The sequence below is a fragment of the Anas platyrhynchos genome, chromosome 9, assembly GCF_047663525.1.
Source record: "Anas platyrhynchos isolate ZD024472 breed Pekin duck chromosome 9, IASCAAS_PekinDuck_T2T, whole genome shotgun sequence".
NCBI classification, from domain to species: Eukaryota; Metazoa; Chordata; class Aves; order Anseriformes; family Anatidae; genus Anas; species Anas platyrhynchos.
This window is the reverse complement of record NC_092595.1, coordinates 18,332,421-18,352,138: the sequence shown is the minus strand read 5'-3', so window position 1 is coordinate 18,352,138 and position 19,718 is coordinate 18,332,421. Positions and strand designations below refer to the sequence as shown.

General features: G+C 41.0%; 2 protein-coding genes across 4 annotated transcripts in view; one reads left to right on the top strand and one right to left on the bottom strand.

Moving 5' to 3' along the window:
• The window catches only part of LOC101803073 (uncharacterized), an 85,184-nt gene that overhangs the window by 32,919 nt on the left and 32,547 nt on the right, over positions 1-19,718 (top strand). Inside the window, exons 10-11 of the mRNA XM_072042621.1 lie at positions 10,590-10,740; positions 18,033-18,115. The gene's annotated coding sequence lies outside the window, so the exon portion shown is untranslated. The remainder of the gene's footprint in view (positions 1-10,589; positions 10,741-18,032; positions 18,116-19,718) is intronic.
• Positions 743-7,830, bottom strand: GPR55 (G protein-coupled receptor 55). Of its 3 annotated transcripts, none has more exons than XM_013107821.5 (4): positions 7,349-7,830; positions 6,140-6,373; positions 4,200-4,347; positions 743-3,546 (listed from the first exon to the last, which is right to left on the bottom strand). In XM_013107821.5, the coding sequence occupies exon 4, from the start codon at positions 3,537-3,539 to the stop codon at positions 2,613-2,615; it is 927 nt and encodes a 308-aa protein (XP_012963275.1). In that variant the 5' UTR covers positions 3,540-3,546; positions 4,200-4,347; positions 6,140-6,373; positions 7,349-7,830; the 3' UTR covers positions 743-2,612. The 3 variants fall into 3 exon arrangements, with proteins under 3 accessions (XP_012963275.1, XP_012963276.1, XP_012963273.1); XM_013107822.5 differs by having other exon boundaries at positions 4,200-4,321; XM_013107819.5 differs by lacking the exon at positions 4,200-4,347 and having other exon boundaries at positions 7,349-7,826.

Sequence of the window (19,718 nt, the reverse complement as noted above, 5' to 3'; positions counted from 1 at the left end):
GAAAGCCCAAACCTGGACATCCTATTCCAGTGTAGTCTCATCAGTCTCATTAGAGGATGATGATAACTTTATTGGTTTTGCACTAACCACACTTTTAGTGAGTCCTGGTATCTCTTTTATCATATTTACCGAGAGGGCACCTCTGGCTTGTATTGAGCCTGGTGCCCACTGTCACCCTTCTGGGAGGACACCTACACCAGCCCTACTTTCCCAGCCTATGCTGAGCCATGGGATTGTCCTACCCCAGGTGCTGTACTTCGGGTTTCTCCCTGATGCACTTCAGGACATTTCTATTCCCCTGTCCTGGAGTTTAGAGGCTTGTTGGAGCTTATAGGGTCACACTGGAGTGAGGCTCTACCTCTTGCCATCTTAGACACACCACGCATTTACTGTTGTCCACACTGAACAACAAAGAGAGAAATCTGTGCATTTTGGAGGAATTACTGTAGGAGAGTTGGTATGGGGATTACCAAGAATTTATGTAGAGGGTTTCCTTAGATTTTTTATTTTTATTTTTAATAATCTAAACGTCAGGATGTGATTGTCTGTACTTCTTTTACTTTTTTTTTTTTTTTTTCTTTCCCAATTATTTCTGGTAATTCAGTTGTTCTTTGTTTCCATAGTTATGAAGTGCTTTCTGAGCTAAGTCTTGGAGCTGTTTTAAGGAGCAAATAGTAAAAAAAAAAAAAAAAAAAAAAAAAAAAAAAAAAAAGTGGAATCGGGGATAAGAATCACACTGCTGTCAGACTGAGGAATTAAAATGTATTTTTATAGCATATACTGCACGTATACAGTTTATTTAGTAGAACATGTTCTTTCCAACACACACATTTCATATGCAAAGTAATGTGAAAGCTACAAAACAGGCTAACTCATATTGAAAAGGTTGCAAGTTCCTGAATGACCGAGGCAGAAGCAAATAATGTTTTGAACACCTACTGTTTTGTAAACCTCTTCCTCCTGCACATCTGCAGATAATGGCAAAATTGATGTCAAAACCCCATGCTTCTCATCAAATTTCATGCCTCAGCTGTGTTAATACGTTTAGTATTAACAGGTTTTAAAACACTCCCACATTACGTCCAGTATTAGGTGTGTACAGCTGTCCACTTACATCATCAGTCATTTATTCAATAAATCAATTGACTGAAAACTGTATTTTCAAAACTAAACCCATGCCTTTTTAACTTGCGTGAGACAGAAGCTGCTTTCTTTTCACATTTTGAATAAAGTGAACATCTGCCCTGGAATGAAGACTTCGTTTCAAGCAATTTTAAACATTTTTACAGCTGTTTTATAAAGAGACAAAAATGGGTTTCTGGATGTGAAAGTGCATCTGGGTAAGAGCAGGAGCCATGGCAATATAATGGCACAAGAAATGGCAGGCTTAAATTGCAAGAAGGAAGCCTTTAGTTTCAGCTTAGAGCCAAACTTACAAATGGCCCAAGGGTGGTGATATACGCGAAGGGCTGACTGAGGATGGTCAAGGCACATCCAGAGACATTTTGTGAAATACAAAGCACAGGCTAGGAGGGCTTCCTCGAGGAATGAGTGGCATAAAGCTGATCCAGTCTTTCATCTGTGAGCCAGGAGTACATCAGATGAGTGCTTCCAAACTATATTTCCACAATGCTGTGCTTGCTTCCCTAATTCCTCTTTTCCAAGAAAGAAGACAGAAGAATTTTATACATGTATCTTGTTATATCTTTGGCAGAAATACAGTGATGGTCACCTACAGTTCATGTACAACCTTTCACTAAATGCACTATGTGAAGGGATTCTTTTGTTTTTCATGTGCAAAACCAGTTTTAAAATGGTAGGAGAAACTTTAAATTTAAAATTGCAGAAACCATTCTGATTTTTTCCAGAATTAATATTATTATTTGTTCTGTGATTCCTCAGCAAAGAGAATCAGGGATGTTTGTTGCTCGTTACTGTTGTATACCAGGTAAGGTGTCCTTTGTGGAAAAGCAGGGGCTGCTGTCCTGTGTAACAGCCCCAGCTGGTGTATAATGCTTACAGGAGGGGTGGCTCTGTGTTACTGCAGGCCAGCCAAGCTGTCCAAAGCAAATGAGTTCTGACAGAGACCTTCTGTAAGGTTTACCGAAGGAAAGAGCAGAGCCGAACTTTGGCCAGATACTTTCCTTTAAACGCTTAGTTACCTTCTAAGCTAGCAAGAAGGTTTTAAATAGTTATTTCTGTGTTTGTCTGGTCTTTAGCAAAAAAAAAGTTTCTGATCACATTGGCAAAAGGAAAACTGTTACAGCTGTGAGAAAGGCTGATTTTAATGGGCATTCCAGTGATCTGCGTAGTTTTCGTGTGGCAAACCTTTCACGTTCAGTAGGTAGCATCAATGCAAATGCTTCTTTGGGCATCACTGTCACTTTCCTAATGCAGTTTCTTTTTTCCAGAATTCTTCCTTTCATCTTAAGGGAAGAAAAATATTCACATTCATGAGGAAAAAAAAAAAAAAAAAAAGATGTCCTTCTCAGTCCTGCAGCCTCCCTGCAATGGCCAAGGTGACCTTACTGCTATGTCTAGAATAATGCTGTCAGTGTCCCCCTTGCAAGGCAAGTGGCAGCTGGGGAAGAGGCATTCTTCCACAGCAGGAATCATGTGGCACACGGCTTAAAGACAGGACACAGTTCAATAATTTTTTTCAGGCGTGCTTTCTCACGAAATTCTCTTACAGCGAAGTAATAGAAGATGGTATCAAGACAGCAGTTCAGGTTGGCAACCATCATTGACACCTGAATGAAGAGGCTGATTTTTTGTTTTAGATTGCAGTCCACTATCACGTGCTGTCTCACCAGGCACTGTAGGCAGATTGCAAGGTGGACAGGTGTGAAACACACCAAAAACACCACAAGGTTGATGATAATTACTAGTAAGGAGCTTCTGTCTTCTGCTTTCTTTTTAGCACCGTTTTTGTGATTCAGAAGAATCCAGATGTTTTGGGCAGAGCAGAAAACTATCACTGAGAGTGGGATCAGAAATCCGAAGACCTCCACAGAAACAATATAGGGAATGCTCCAGGCCTGTTTTGACATGTTGTGAAAACAAAGTAATTCATCTTTCTCTTGAAACACGTACATCGGGCTGCTGCAAAACCAAGTTACTGCCCAGATGAAGCAGCAAACCAAGATTGCCCACTTGGGCGACTGGTTAGCCCGACCTTCAAATGGGTACCTTATGCAGATATATCGGTCAACAGTAATGCAGACAATGATGAAGATACTGCCGTAGGTATTGACAAAGTACAGAGACTGGATAAAGGCACACAGGAGTCCAGGTGCTGCTTTGGTAGAGTAGTACAGCTTAAGCGGGAGTGAGAGAAGCAGCAGGATATCTGCAAGTGCGAGATTGATCATGTAGACTGAGGTTTTGGTCTGTCTGCTCCAAAAGCGGCAGAATATGGAGAGGGCCAGGACGTTGAGAGGCAAGCCAAGAATGAAGGTGGGGATGGAGATACCATACTGGATGGTGTCTGCTAACTTGTCGATGACTTCAAAGTCACATTCCATGCTGTTGTTGGTCATTTCTCCCCTAAACCACACAGAAAACGGGTTGGAAATGTGTGAGTTTCACAGTTAATGCCTCAATATATCTCGCTGCATCTTTTGTCTAGGTACGAATTGAGTAAGCACATGTTCTAGCTTGTGTTTAACTTTCAGCATTGGTCAATTTGGGGGTTTACAAGTATTTTAATTTGTAGTCGATGATCTCAGATAATCTGGCAAAATTAGCAAATGAAAGGCAAAAATTAGCAAACGAAAGGCATTGCATCTTAGTAATACTTCTTTAAAAAGTATAATTTGTGTGGAGTAAGTATTATCATTCTTAAAAAATATACATATGCTTTAACAAACTATGCTCTAAATATCTTTTTCATAATCTCTTTAATAGAATCACAAATAATTCTAAATGAAGGACAAAAAATTGGAAGTTAAGGTTTCCAGTCCAGCTCAGCTAACCAAGTAGCTTAAAAGAAATTTTAGAAGTAAGTTTATAAGATGAACTTGATCAAGAAAGGATTCTCTCTTTGGAGGGCAGAAAGTGATGGGTAGCTGACAAGCACTTCCAAAATATGCTGGATTTTTCTAAAGAAAGAAAAAACAGTTGTTGAGAGAATTTTTGTTTACATGTCTGAAATACAAAGAGAGTGAAATAGAGAGCAAGAAAATCAGCTAAATACTAACCGAGGAAATGTCCGTGGGCTTTGCCAAATCTTATACCTCTGCTTTTCATGCAGATGTTGATATTGTGCTGGAGTTCAGAGGTGGGGTGGTTTACAGCAGTCAGTGGGGCATAATGGAAATATCTGAAATGGATAATCTGGAAATATCTCTGTATGTGAACAGAGAATGTATTCAGAGTTTAACATGTTTATGTTGTGGAAATAAGATTATTTCCAGCTCAAACTACTGAAAGAACTGGCACACAAAGCTGAATTTCCAACCCAGGAGTTACGGAGTATATTATTGTTGTATCTGGAAAAAGATCAGTCTAGCCTATCTGTTTGAAGGAAATCGGGGCAAACCTGGTTAAAGCCGTTCTATAAGTCAAAGCTTTTTACAGATTTATAAATAAATACATAAAATAACTGAAAACATGGTAAACTAAATAAGGTTTGGACAGATCTTGCCAGACAATTAACTTCTTTGATGAAGAGTCTGCTTTTTCAGACATGGACAAGGCTAAAAGTTGAGGGTACTCACACTTTAGAGAAGTGCACTAGAAATAACTATAGCAATAGAAAAACTGGGGATGCTTTGAACAAGGGCAGCTAACTTTGTGATGAAATGGTTGCTAGAAGGCTGGTGAGGACTACGGGGAGGCAAGTGAGAGTTACTAGGGAGATGCACAAATTCAGGCATGTTAATACTTGGCAATGTCTCCCCTGGTGAACCCACTGCAGGCACGAGCATGACCTGTGGGCAGGATGAAGCAGGGAGGTGCTGTTGGTTATGGGGCCAGATCCAGCTGGCACCTCCAGAGACCTGAGGAAACAGCAGCTTTCCTCTGACCTTAGGACATGGCAAAAGGAAATATGATCGTTAGCAGTGAATTTATGAATGAAATGAAAACAAAAAGAAAACCTTGATTTGTTAGTCTGAGATTGAGTCAATCCCTTTGAGGCAGCTACTCAGAAAATCTTGTGATCGTAGTACATGAGAAGTGAGACAACTCCGCTAAAGGTGGAGATGTGTCGATGCCATATATACAAGGGAATGTCAGAGAGAGGCTGCTGTCACCTGGGGCCAGAACAGGTAAGATAGGAGTAAGAGGAGATAGGTAGGAGTAACAGGTAAGAGGAGATAGGGGTGTCATGCTGTTGTGTGAGCATGTGTGCCCTGTGAGCTGAAGAACCCATTTAGCTGGGGAAAAGTCTGATGACATGAAACATTTTGGTGGAGTGACAACACCTGTTGATCCAACACTTCATGTGCTACATAAATATACCAGAAAATTGTTCGTGGTGTCTCTTAAAAGTATGAGTTTTGATTCTGCTGCCACCAAGTTTCTGTCTCACCAAATGCTTTTTCTGTAGAATTCATTAGTACAAAATTATAGATAGCGTTGCTCTTGAAAATGGTTAGTTTCAGGAAGATGTTATCCAGCCTTTAAAGTGGTAATTTCAAGTATCTACCTGGAGTTCCTGATTCTCAAAAGCTTGATATTTTTAACCTTGTACTCAAATTTCATGTTATGAGTAAGCCAAGAGAATCGTTTGAAAACTATCCCTGTGAAGTAATACATCTGCCCAAGGTTATCTGAATGATTATTTTCATTGACACCTTGCAGTCATTTAATGAGCATCATCTTTATCATATTGGCCAAATTATTAACAAAAATACTGAAGCTGAAAGATACTGGACTGTACTTCACACATCTTTCCTGTACAACAGACTGATTAGTAGTCCTCAGTGGGTACCACCATGTTGCTTACTCATTTTGTAGAAGTTTCATACAGATCATGTTCCCTTCATCTGCTTGTGAGAATTTCTTTAGAGATAGTGTTTGAAGCCTGCTTCCCCCTCCCACACTGTTCCCCAGTGCTGTCTGTCTGTGATAGAAGAAAGTCAAAGTACTTCAGTTTCAGTTATTCTCAGACAAATCTGTGTGAATCGATACTTACTGCTGAGTTGTCTTCTGGGTGCTTGCAACAGATTCTTCAGTGGGTAATACAAATATTTTTCCAAATACTGAAGGCACCCTCAGTGATCTACCATTTCCCAACTTCTCCTTTTCCACCTTCTTAAGAGACAGGCAGCGTGTTTGCTCTTTCCCAGTCTTCTGAAGAAAACTCCTCTGTCCTCCAAGAGCTTCCTGAAGAAATTGCCTGCAGCTCTAGGATTGTTTCAGACAGCTTCTAGATGTCAAAAGATAATGTTAGAGTAGAGCGTGTGCTTAGCACTGCTAAAGGAAGGCAGTGTTAGCTGGTGCAGACCCGGTGCCGTCACTGCGCCGTTTGTTCTCGATTCTTCCTATCGAGTGAGGATTTTGCACTTCTTACAGACTAGTTAAAAATTAATGGTTTACCAATGAGCAGAAGCTAGTGGTTAAGCTAGCAGCAGATGTACTGACCTAGGAAATGGAATACCAAGATTTTATAGTATCAGCTTTGCTGATTTTGAGCCACGCAGCGGGCTGCATGAGTTGTTTTCTTTTTGCAGCTCAGATTTGAGTTCATCTCGCTCTAGCCTGTGATTCCCACAAATCTCGATGTTAGTACAGGTTGGGAATGATAGATTAAGTATATGGTTATCCTGGAGAGCTTCACTGGCAGGAATATCCTCATCATAAAATCTATAACTTGCTCTAAGTGTAGGTGTAGCTTTAATAATAAGGAAATGTTAATCGTATGACAGAACACAGCAAACCAATCATTTTTAATCTGGCTACAATACAAAAGAGGAATGAGGAAAAATCAGGTCACAGCTTCAAGCAGGGACTTTTACAGTATTTACCATAATTACCCTTCTAATCAATTCAAACCAAGTAATGTCACTGCTATGATATAAATTACTCTTTTATGGTTGCTCAGTAGAAGACTAAGATGGCTGGGTGCGATAAAAAGTAGTCGGTCCCACATCTGCTATATATTTCATCTGTAGCTGGGTAATTTCTTACCATTTTATACTAAGATTTTGATTGCAACAGAACATACTAATGCTTATCAGTAAAACTAAAATTCTTTCTTTCTGCTCTAAGACAAATAACACTACATTTGATCTTAACTTTTGATCTTTATAATAAATACTTATCAGACTAGCTTAAAAATAGTGCTCTACAGTCTATGCTACTATTTGATTACTGCTATAAATTAAAATATGAATTATTTTACCTGAACCCTGGCAAGGAGATCAGCAGCATTGCTTCAGTCCAGGTTGTTGTACAGAGCATGACAGCATCTGCTTATAGACCATACCCAGAGGCTCCGTAGATGGCATAACCACATCCTTCTTTTCTTCTCTCTTTTTTTTTTTTTCCTATTTCAAAACACACTGCCCTGTGTTTCTTCATACAGACAAGCAAAGGTGAGAGAATTTAGAGGTTTTACTCCTCTACAGTTTCCAGTCACTGGGCCATATGTGGGTGTGTGTGGGCAGTTTGTCTCTGAAGCCAGATTTGGTTTCGGACTAGCCTTTATCTGGTGTGAAGCAGCTGAGAGCTTTTATGGGTTTGTGGTGGCAACCTCTAAACTGAAGATTGTTTCTTGTGCTGGAGGGGACATGGAATGACAAGTTGCAGGGATGACTGTCATAGAAATAGGGCTTCTTCCCCCAGCTTCAATTTGCATAGTGGAGATCAGTAGTTCTGTACTCAGATGATTGTGAAAGATTCAGCTACTTACACACGTGCAGCTGTTAAACTATTTAAAGGGCCTGTGCTAGTTTTAGCCAATTCTGGTGTTTCATTCATAGTTGGGAGTTGACAAATATATGCTTGTTGGCAAGAGGAGTGAGGTATACAGAGTACTAAACTAGTGACTTATATGTGAGTCATACAGTGGACAGGACACATTTTTCCTGAAATGTGCTGCCTCTTGAGCCCACAGGACACATGGAGCTTCCCAGGCTTTTCCACCAGCAGCACTTTCCTAATGGAGCCTGAATATGTTCTTCTGCTGTGGGGAGAGGTAATTGTGTTTGCAAAGAGTGAACAGCAGCAATATGGGAGTGTTAATCCATTGCTGCTTTCAGGAGGGGATGCACAAGGGTGGAGCACTGCAAAGGACACAAAGCTGCTAGTCTCAACTCCTGGCCAAATGTGCTTTGGGGGGGACTGGTGTCAAATGGATGTTCATGGTTACATAAAGTGAAATAACTTAGTCGAAATAAAAAAATTACTGTTGTTCAATGACAAATGACATTCTCTGAAATAATAATTCTATCTTCATGCAATAAAACTGACCCACTAAGTATGGAATTATATATATATATATATGTCATATGGACGTTTCAAATGTATGAGTGCAGGTAGTCTCCTTCTGGACCTCCTGTGGTTGGAGAGTGAAACTTACCTGGTATTGCTGAGAGCCACTCTTCTGAGTTGTGATAAAAACGGGCTGCTCATTTAGCTTACACAATGCAATCCTTTGTTGAGCCAGCAAATATAGGAAAAAAAAATAGCTCTAAGTAGCTCTAGGTGACATTTTTCAAATTGCCACCTAGCTTTGGAGGTAATTTAATCTTTATAGGAAAGCTCTGTTCTTCCCACAGGAATAGTAGCAGTAGCATTTGTACCACAAGACTTGGAGAGAGAAAAAAAAAAAGAAAAAGAAAAAGAAATTTCTTAACACTCTTTTTCTAAAAAAAAGAGTTTTTTCTCCAAAAAAAAGTAGAACTCAAACAAAGCTTGGGTTAACCTTGTAACAAAATCACGTGGCAGAGGAAACGAAGCCAGCATGATTCATATCATTTGGGAAATGGGTTATAGAACTGGAAGGTCTGAAGGGCTTTACTACTTCTGTCTTCTCAGAGCTCTGGGGTAGCTGTGAGTCTCAGCAACAGCTTGTGATGAGTCTGAAAGCATGAAAAAAAATCTGAGTGCAACTCAATATTAAAAATGCACTTTTATACTCAGTGCTGCCTTCACTCCCAGGACTGGGTTCATTCCTCATGGCTCTATGAACTTCCCATTTGGCGTCACGTAAAGAAGCAGAGCTAAAAAATCAGCATCTCTGCACACATCAACCACACGTTTGCTAAGCTGGCAGTTTGCTTGTGATATGTGTGGCTTCATTGCTTGTATGTAAGCAATTAATTTGGTGGTAGGCAGATAAGTTATGCTTTTGCAGACTGGCTCTTGACTGTTTTGAATTAGGACAGCTTTAATCTAGAGCATGTTTAATGAGGGCAAGTTGTGAATGACTCACTCCCACACCTGCGGACAGATTATCAGCTAAGAAATTAGAGCCCATTTCCCCTTCTCTTTGGTGGCTGCTTTTGTAATTTTTCCCAACAGGTGTGGTAGATGAACATGCTCAGCAGGGAATATTTCTGTGAGCCCTTTGTGTTCCAAGTGCCTTTATCACACAGCCCTCCTGCTTACTAAATGCTGAATTCCAGAGACCCAGGCAGCTACAGGGCTCTGAGGTTTTTGATGGAAAGGAGATGGGAGGGTATTGTTTGTTTCAATTCTTTTTTTTCTTTCTTTTTTTTTTTTTTTTTAAATTAACCGCATAAATGTGGTAGAGGTATATTGCTCGTCCTGCCTAGAGACAACGGTCTTGTCAAGCTTATTTTGCCATTGTTGCCTTTCAGCTAGCAAACAAATAGTGGTTGGTGGGAAAAAGAAGAACCTAAAGAAAAGTCTGCATAACTAAAAGGGAAGTATATGAGCAAACAACTTATATGGCAAAAATAAGTTGTTTTTTTGTTTTGTTTGATTGTTTTTTGTTTTTTTTTTTTTTTTTTCTTTGTAGAAACTGATGAGTTTTCTCCATGTTTCTCTAGGTGCAAGTGCTGCTCTTGCTAAGCCAGGCAGTACCTGTCATTTTCAAGGAATCAAAGACTGTTTCAGAGGAAACTTGTTCATACAGTGCAAAACCACATACGTTTGCATTACAGCAGCTTGAATTCTGCTGTTCTTTTTTAATGGAAAATATATCAAAACAGCTTTGCAGTTCTGCTTTCATAAAAGTCTAAAATACATGTTTGCTTGTATTTAATGGCCAGAATGGATTGAGCTGGGTTTCAGATCTAGAATTAGTATGCTCGAGTGCAAATTAATCAAATTTCAAAGGTGGGGTCTGATGTGTTTCTGTGCCACTCCAAAGGCAAGTGTGACTTTCTGTTCTCCCAGGCAGCTATAAAACATAGAGTTACAGATAGATTCTATAAAACAAAAAGACTCTGGAAGAGACGTTGCTCAGTGAAGAGCTAGGAGGTGAGTGGAAAACTTCTTTCATCCTTGTGAAGAAATAGAAGTCTCATCAGCCCAGACCTGAGTCTAAGTCTACCCCAAAGTCACGTTCAGTATTGTGCTGTGACTGGTGTCTGATATTTCGGTGTGTTTTTAAAGGTTTCAAAAACCGGACGGACAAACTGAGCTAAGCTAACAAGTTGTCTTGTTCTGGACAGGCTACCACAGCTTCTTGTTACCACAAAATGCTGAGATGTTCTAACTCCAGCTAATCAGCACACTCACGGAAAGGAGGACTACCCAAAGAGCCAGTGATGCTGTCTCCTACCCAGAAGATATACCTTGATGTTTCTTCTCGCTAAAGAACAGGTAAATTAAGGAACAAAATCAATTTTCCATAGCGACCTAGAAACTGTTCTTTGTATTTGGATCGGAACACAGTGTTTTCTTTATCTGGAGGCCTTTTGCTTCACACTAGTGCTCATCACTCTTTCTCTGAGCTTGATAATCATTCAAAGTCTGTCTCACAGTAAGTTATCTTAATTGCACTGTTGGGAACTTTAGATGGAGGTTATGTGGCCTCATGTGGCCACTTTTCTGCAGCAAGTGCAGGAAACTGAAAAACTGGAAATCAGGAAGCCTGGCAACTGTTCTTTTATGGGGAGCAGCCACTTCCAGCCTCTGCAAGATGAGACAGGGGCTTTTGACAGGCTTTTGAGGGGCTTTTTTTGAGTAATATTTTTGAGGTAAAAATAATATCTTCAGCTGTATCTGATACAGAAATTCACCAACAGGACACTAAGCACACAGGATAGCATCTTCCTTATAACTTTAAAGGCCCACAGTCCACAGCTGAGGGACAGAACAACTTGCACCTGTCTAAAACACTTCTGGTTGTGGCCATACCAGTGAGCTATAACTTTTCTTGAGTGTTCATAGCCAGGGGTAGCCAGCCAAGCTGCGAGCTTGGCTTTAGTGAAATTGTGTAAAAATAAACACAGAGCTTCCTGTAAAAATGTGCTTTGCAGTCTGCTCCAGCGAGATTCACCAGCAGTGAACAGTGGCACTACCAGAGGAAATGGTAGGTGCATGCAAAACTGGGGTTTCAAAGGAAGCGGATGGCTAATTTCACAATCATCCAGTAGAAAAAAAAAAAAAGGCAGCTAATAGTTAGAAGATAGACCACACAGCTCCTTAACAAACCTCAGCATTCAGGCTCCCATGGGCTATAATGTCATACTACAGTGAAATAGGATACTTCTCCTGACTGGCAGTATGTGGTTATTAGACATTATTCTTATTCCTCACTCAGAGATTGATCAGATCAGAGAGTCATGCTATGTTCACTAGTCTACATCATATAACACAATATTCTGATAAATGGGGTATAGATTTTTTTTTTCCTTAAAGAACCTAAGGAACCATTTTCTTCTCATCCCTTGCATTGCATTTAGTAATGAAACACATAACAAATCATATTGCATTTCCGTTGTTATTATTTCCACTGTTGACTGGAATATCACCTGGTGGACATCAACAACCATTGCTACTGTCAGGCACAGAGGGTTGCCAGTGAAGGAAAGCAGCAGCAGCTATGCTACACGTTCCTGCCTTGCACAGTCATTCCTGTACCTTCAAGCAGAGGGCCTCACATGAAAGGGTAGGAGCTACCTTGTCTGCAGGGTTTATGCACTCTGTGCTATGACTTCCTGAAATACCTATTTCTGTTGAATGGCTTGGACTGAAAAAGTGCTGACTTGTATGGAAACTGCATTTTTTCTGTTTTCTGTAACTTTACCTTATCCATATCTCCTCAGCACACAGAGTAGCATTTCAAGACCTGAAGCCCTAGACACCCAAGTCTGTAACTGCAATGGATTAGAGTCAAATGAAAATTACAGGTTGGCTGAAAAGCAACATTTCTCAGAATGGAGATGTGCCCTGGGTGATTGCAGGTGTAGTGAAGGTTGCTATCTTTACATTTATGATTTTTTTTTTCAAGGGTTCCACTTGGGCATTTTGTGCTTCACCATCCTAGAAGTATCAAAATGTTTATTGCCAGCAAGCTACAGCTCAAGGACAGGGTTAAAGTTGTGGTATCAGGTTTTGCAGTATTCGATGGAAAGGGGCAGGAGCATTGCTGCTTGAAGTTGGCTCGGATCCCCCTCTCCTCTCACTGGGTTCACCTCAAGTCTGGAGGGGGCAGAGAGTCAAGTGCGTCTTTTAGTGCCTCAGATATTGTTCTCATGTTTTCAAAAGCACCAACCACCAGAATCACTCAGTGCTGTAGAAGAGTGGAACCTAATGAAAGTCCTGGGCCAAGGCATGATTAATTGCTGTTATCTCAGCAGCACTGCAAAGTGTGTGTGTTTGCGTGTGTGTGCCATTCGCACTGTTTACCACCTCCCTTGTCCAGACTGAAAGGGATGTATGAGAGCATGAGAGATCAAGTTTGTGACTAATAGAACTGATACTGATCTCTTAGCAGTGATGACACAGCAGATTGGGACCCATCTCAGGCATTCAAGAGCATGAACATGAAAATTAGTATTGTTCTTTGTTATCACTTGGTTGAAGAAGCCTTACGGCTTCAACCTGAACAGCAAGCGGAGGAAACAGAAGCCAAAAATACCATTCTTCTAACAGTAATCCAGGAAACCTGTCACTAAAGTAATGCAGAACTATTTAATAGGAGCTCTTTCATCTGCCTTGTACCTGTGTGACATGAAAGTCTAAAATACTTTATAGCTAGAAAATGGATGGTTATCTCTTTCCTTCTGAGGCAATGCCACTGAAAGGAACTAGCTGGCTGATTTCAGCAAAAGAGCACTAGATTAAATAGATATTATTATACTTTGAAGATCATCACTCAAAATATCTGCATCAAAATGCATTTAGATCATTGCAGAATATGTTGCCTCCATTACATTTAAAATATTATTCCGTGTTATAAATGTCTCAGTTGTTGTACTCTGTTTAAGGCAATTTGGTCACTGTATCAGGTTTGTGAAGGTCTAAAGCTGCTGATGGAGCAAGTCCAAATGTGAAGCCACAGCTTGCAGCCTTTATCATCTCAAAACCCCCAACTCATTTTCCAAATCGTTGCAATGTGTGTAGGTAGGTGGAAGCATCAAAACCCATTGCCCCTGAGCACGTTTGCTTACAGCGTTCCCATCCTGCCTTGGCACTGCCCTGTGGACATGTGAAATTCCTCAGTTACAAGAGAACGGAGCAGGTGGCATTCCACACAGCACACCTCGTGTGTTCATCTGCTGCTTGCTTGATGGGCAAAAATGCCTATGAAAGAAACAGGCAGTAAATAAGAGATAAATTATTTTCTCCAAAAACTCAGTGGGTCTTAAGTGACAATTATTCTGGCACTCTGTGGGAGAAAAAAATAAAGTAAAACGAAATGATACAAAATATTTCATTAATGTGTCATCTTTGCATTCAGGATATTTCCCATTTTAACTTATGTGTTGCCAAGTTGCCACTGCACTTTTATTGTTTTCAGACCTGTATGCGTTAAACTGTGCTCTGATGTCGGACTGAGCATGCCTTAAAGGACTGCAGAGAAGGGAGACCTGTTCTGGCACCTCGCAGTATAGCTAAAGCGAATGACACTGTCCTAGGGACAAGGGTGTTTGAGACATGAGCTGGGTCTTGTTTTTTATACTGGTATTGCCTCATCCAGACAATGGCAATCAGTGTGCCCATGGCTAACATGTTGGCTTAGCTTGGTTCTTTTCTTGAAGCTTCTGTACAAATTGCTCTGTTGCAACCAGAGTGCACTGTCAGGCTGCATTTGTCAGTGCAGACTCTTCAGTCTGTGTCATCTCCACTTGTCACTGAGATTTACGGGTATGAGAAAGAAAATGTCAACCTTGCTGTTGCCATAGTCGATCTGAGAGCTGCATCGTCGCTCTGCAATCTCTCCGGCAGAGTTCTGGCTTTCATCACTGAGTTACTTAACGTGGAGATGCAGGGAGTGCTGCTGAGAAACAGAAAGTGTCCATGAAGAGCTAGTCAGACATGAAAAAAAGAAGAAAGTTTAAGAAAATGCTTACAGGGTTTCCTGCATTTACTTGAAAGAAGAGTAGTTTTGGGTGGTTGCCTGTGTTGGTAGCAGAAACAGTACCCAACAGTGCCATCTTGGGGTAGTTTATGTCTATAAGCTGGACAAGAGTCATCACGGTGGGACTTGACTTTTTCTTTGTGTGGTTCTCCTTTTCTCCACAGATATGTATTTACACACACAGCATTATATGTATGTGTGCGTGTGTGTGTGTGTATCAATGCTGTAATTACTTACTAGTGGTAGTAACTGTATTGTGCACGCAGGTTGCATGCACATTTACTTTATGGACCTTATATTGATCTCATCACCTCATCTGCCCTACTTCACCGTTCTTTAATAAGCTTGCTAGTCTTTGATAGAGGAAGTTCTGGAAAAAAATGGCTCTTTGGGAAAACACGTATCTGTTCTCCCATGGAAAGGGCAACAGAGCACATTTCCTCATTTATTCCAGCACGGAAGGGGTTTCACTCTGAAAAGATCTGACTCTCCTTGAATCTAGGATCTGAAGAGGACAGCAATGGAGGTAACTTCAGTAAGCTGTAGCTCATTTCTTCTTTTCCATATGCAACTAGCTATCTGTCCTTGCTATCAGACGCATGAGTAGTATGTAAAATATAACTGGTGGGGCTTGGTCTCAGGGGAGCTAGATACTTATCTCCTTCTGATTTGTAACGTTAGTGTAACTGAGTTGATATGCTGTCTTTGTTCTGGCTGCCTGCCACTGACAAGTGTTTTACACACAAGTTAGTGCGAACAAATGGCTTCAGAAGTAAAACTGCACTTCATTTGAGTATAATCATGCCACTTACCATGATCACCTTCCAGCTTTCTGCTGCAAACCGAGTGCTAGAGATTTATTTGAAATTCTGAAAATGTCTGTTCCCTTTAGCACAGTTGCATTCCTATAAATAGCCTGTGTATAAAAGCCTCATAACATGAAGGGGACCAAGAAGGTAATTTGCAGGAAAGTGAAAAACCTCAAACAAATGAAGAGAGCTTCTCAAATTATCCAGTGATAGAATGGCAGAAACTATCACACATTCAGACTTTTTTGTTTTTTTTGAAAAGAGTGCAAAGCTAAGAGAAAAAAAAAAAAAAAAGGCAAGTAATTTCACCAGCTGACTAAAATATTCACTTGAGATGACAACATTTGAATTTCTGTGAACACGATCAGCTGCGGGTCTGATGGGCGGTCTCTGAAAGACCCAGCAACTATCTGAAGCCCACGGTGATCCAGCTTGCCTGCTGGTCTTTCCCGTAGGAGGATTGCTAAGACCAGGGTGGTTGTTCTGAGGTGACCAAGAAACTTGTGAAGATAGGCCGAGAATGTAATAGTATTGCTGCTTTGAAGTCTTGTGCTTTTGGATTCCTTGCTGACCCCAGGGGTTTGCATAAATGCACCATGAGTGACATATTGTGGTCTTGGGTAAACGGGTCTTCAGATTCGTAGGGTGGTGCTTGATGGACCAGCACTCATCAGCCACCAGTGTAATCAAGGCAGGTCAGACAGCTGGAAAATGCAATCTCCAGCATTGCTGATGTGATGCTGGAATTCACTTTTCTAGGTGAGAGGAAGATGTTCCTTTGCAAACCGTTTCACTGAGTCTAAACCTGCAACTAGATTTGTTTTGCAGCACCCAGATGTGCAGTGGCAACTGGGCAGATATGCAGATATTTCTCCAACTCCACCTTAAATCTGCAGTGCTCCTCGACACTAATGCCAAGCACAACAAGCCTTTGCACCCCAGAAAACAACCTGAGAGTCATCTCCTGGCTTGAAGGAGCAGGGCTTCCCTGAGATGCCTGCAGCAAGTGAGACGGGGGGCTTGCAGCCAGCTGGAGTCCGGACACAGCTCAGGGCTAGACCCTCTGCTGCTATGGAACAAAGCTGCAGAGGGCAGTTTTGGCACAGGGGACTTGTTAATCAGTCACTAATTAAAGACAAGAACACAATCTGGTCATCACTTTAGCCTTGTCAGAGTTTTCCTGGTGAAATGGGAGCCCCCTGAGAGGCCCTGGGGTGCCCAGTTGTGCCAACACACTGTACCTCTGTGAGACTTGTCATTCCCCATTGTTCAACACACACATTTTCAACTGAAGTTAATTTAACACCAAACTCTGTTGCCTCACAGCTTTGGTATGAAAAGGGCAGCGGTATTGCTTGTGTTTGCACAAATTGTGGTACAGCATCTGCTGTGTCTCTCTGATCCCTTGCAGTGGCAGGTAGAAATGCTGAGCTTTTGCCACCTGTGGGAAGGGGCTTTACCCTTCCCCTGCCACACATCTCTGAGAGCTTGCAGTCAATAAATCAGTGCATAAAAGAACAAAAGTAATGAATATGTGAAAGAGCGATAGGTAGTATGTTCAGATTTTTATTTAGTCTGTCTACTAATAGGGGCTAGGATAATTCATAATACTGCAAAACAAATGGATGTAGTTAATGAACGTATGCGCATACTGTATTATAGCAATGTTTCCTTATGTTGTTATGTGTTACGAAAATGACTTTCTCTTTTGCAGCTTCCGAATATAAATATTTCAAATGGTGTTGACAAGTTGGATAAATGGTTTGGGAAAGACAGAACATAATGGAGCATAAGGATGTATGCATAGTTTTACACATATGATCTGGGACTTTGAGTATCTTGGAAATTGAGTATGACTGGAAATGAAATGGAAGGTTATGTAGAAAAAAATCCACATGATTATGGAATATACAGTTTTTGAAGGTTTTAGAGAACTGTATTCAGTCTTGGGTCACTCTCACACCAAAAAAAAAAAAAAAAAAGAGAAAAAAGAAAAAGCAGCCCAATTCAGGAGAAAGTCTGAAAAACAGGAGCAAATACAGTGAGTTACTTCTGAAATGCAGACATAGCTGGGGGTACTTACAGTACAAATGTTGAAGTGTGGAGGGCATAAATAGGTCTTCAAATATGTAAATGGCAGCTATTAAGATGAAGGGAACAAACAGTTTGCTACATCCACTGCAGATGGGAAAAGAAATATTGGCTTTGTACTGCAGCTGGAAATAGTCTGCTTAAAAATTAAAATAAACCCTTTCAGCTGAAGATAGCTGATCAGTAGAAACACCACTTCAACATCATCTGTGAGGTGCTAGTGGGAGTAGGTTAGACAAACTTCTGTTCATTATAACGTGAGAATGAGACAAGACTGGGTTGAATTAGAGATATTTCCCTGTGTAATGTGACAGCTGTACACTGAGGGGTGCAGAGAAGACCCTAACTATTAGACACTGAATGGAAATCAATGTAATCCCAGAGCAGCATCAACTCTTACCTTGGTATGAGTCCTCCTTATTTTCTGCAAGTTGGCAATGGGCTTGTACCAGATGATGTCATTGCTGGTTTACTTTATACTGCAATAATTTATAATTTAGCACTGATTTGCTCCCTCATCTGAGCCTTGGCTACAGCTGACTGGAAGTCAGCAGTCAGTTCCTCCCCACAATATACTTTATAAAAAGAAACACAGTATCAGAGGTCTACAAAAAAAGAAAAAATAAAGGGGAGGGAGGGGGGGGGGAAGAAGGCTGTGGCAATGAATTAATGTCAGTTTTCTTCAGATACATCTTTGCCATGTGTTGTCTGTGGATGAAGGTGCACTCCACTGAAGCAGTCCTTTCTGAGCTACTGACTGGAAATTGAGGTAAAGGAGCCTGTATCTTATTTTTATGTTATAATTTTAAAGAGCTGGTTTCAGGGTATTAGGTCAAACTTTCACTGCTAATTCTGCCCGGTTAAAAAGAAAAGGTAATATCCAGTGCATGGAGCTTTTTCTGGTTTAAAAAAAAAAAAAAAAAAAGATAATCATAGAATGGTTTGGATTGGAAGGGACCTTAAAGATCATATAATTCCAACAGTGAATTGAATGAACAGTCCTTCGATATCATTTTGTATTATTTAATTGCTGTTTAAACACCTGTAAGTATATTATTTTACTGTGAAAAGCACGACTGCTGTAGAAGGTAAGGGTAGAAATACCATGCAGCTACTATAGGTATAGATGGCAAATCTGAGGTTTGCTCCTTATCGTTGACTCTTCCCTGGTTTGTCCGTATTTCGTCTAGCATGGATAATAATCTAGTCAATAGCTGCAAACAAAGGTACCTGCTTAACAGGAAAAGAAACACGTAAATTTAAACAGTGAAATTTAGGAGAACCACTTAGGATAAACACTGTGATTCTCCTCTGTCGTACTGAATTTGAATGAATTTTAACAGTTTGCCCTGTTCTGCTGCCTGCACTGTGAGCAAATTAATGATGGCCAAAGTGTTGTTTGTAACTGTTATCACTTCATCTAGCATTTTCTTAGTATTTGAACAGCATCATCGCATCAACCCCCTGATCTAGACCAAATGAGGATGTGTGGTAGGCATGAGCTCTATGGCAGACGGGTACTTCGAAATTCCCCTTTGTGGCCGGGACACCTCTGTGAAACCCAGGCGCAGGCAGACACCTGCTGTGGTTTCGCTGTCTGTAATTCCTCTGTGCGATTGAACTGTCTGCTGTGGGAGAGGGCAGTTTTTGTGGCTATAGCTTGCCTAGAAAGAGTCAGGCAAAGCCAGTGTTATTGCCTGCAAGCAAGGGGAAGCTGAGGCAGCAGCACAGCAGTCTGTCATGTGCGGGGGGGAGAGGCAGTTGTTGGAAGGAAGGTTTGTGTGTGTGTGTGGACATGTGACTGCAAAAAAAATAAAAACAACAACTTTAGCAACACAAGGGAAGAAACATAAAAAGAAAGACAAGGAAAATAGCACAGAAACTTAAAGAGAAAAAGGCATTTCTTCATATCTCCCCTCACCCATTTAAAAACACATAGTAGCAGCTAGGGCAAGCTCGTCCAGCCTTGCCAGAGCTCTATTAACCACACCGTTTTCTTTCCGATGCCTCTTTGCTGGCACGATGTGAAAGTGACCCACTTCAGACAGGCGAAGCAGAAGTTATTATTTTTAGCCTCGTGCTGAAGCTAAGCCTCCGGCCCTGTGGCGAGGGCAACTGCTCCACCCAGATCCACAGCGGCTGCACTGCTACAGCAGTGGTGCACACACTGGCTCCTGTCACTGCAGACGTCTTTGGGAAGGAGACAGCAGTGGAGTCCGAGTGTCATTTGCTTATTTTCACACGCAGGCACACAGGCTTTGCCTGCACATTATACATTATATTTATTTATTTATTTATTAATCTAGGTGTTGATAACTGAGTGACATTTGTTACCGGGTGGGAATGCCAGGGTAAGACCTAGGGCTGGGCAG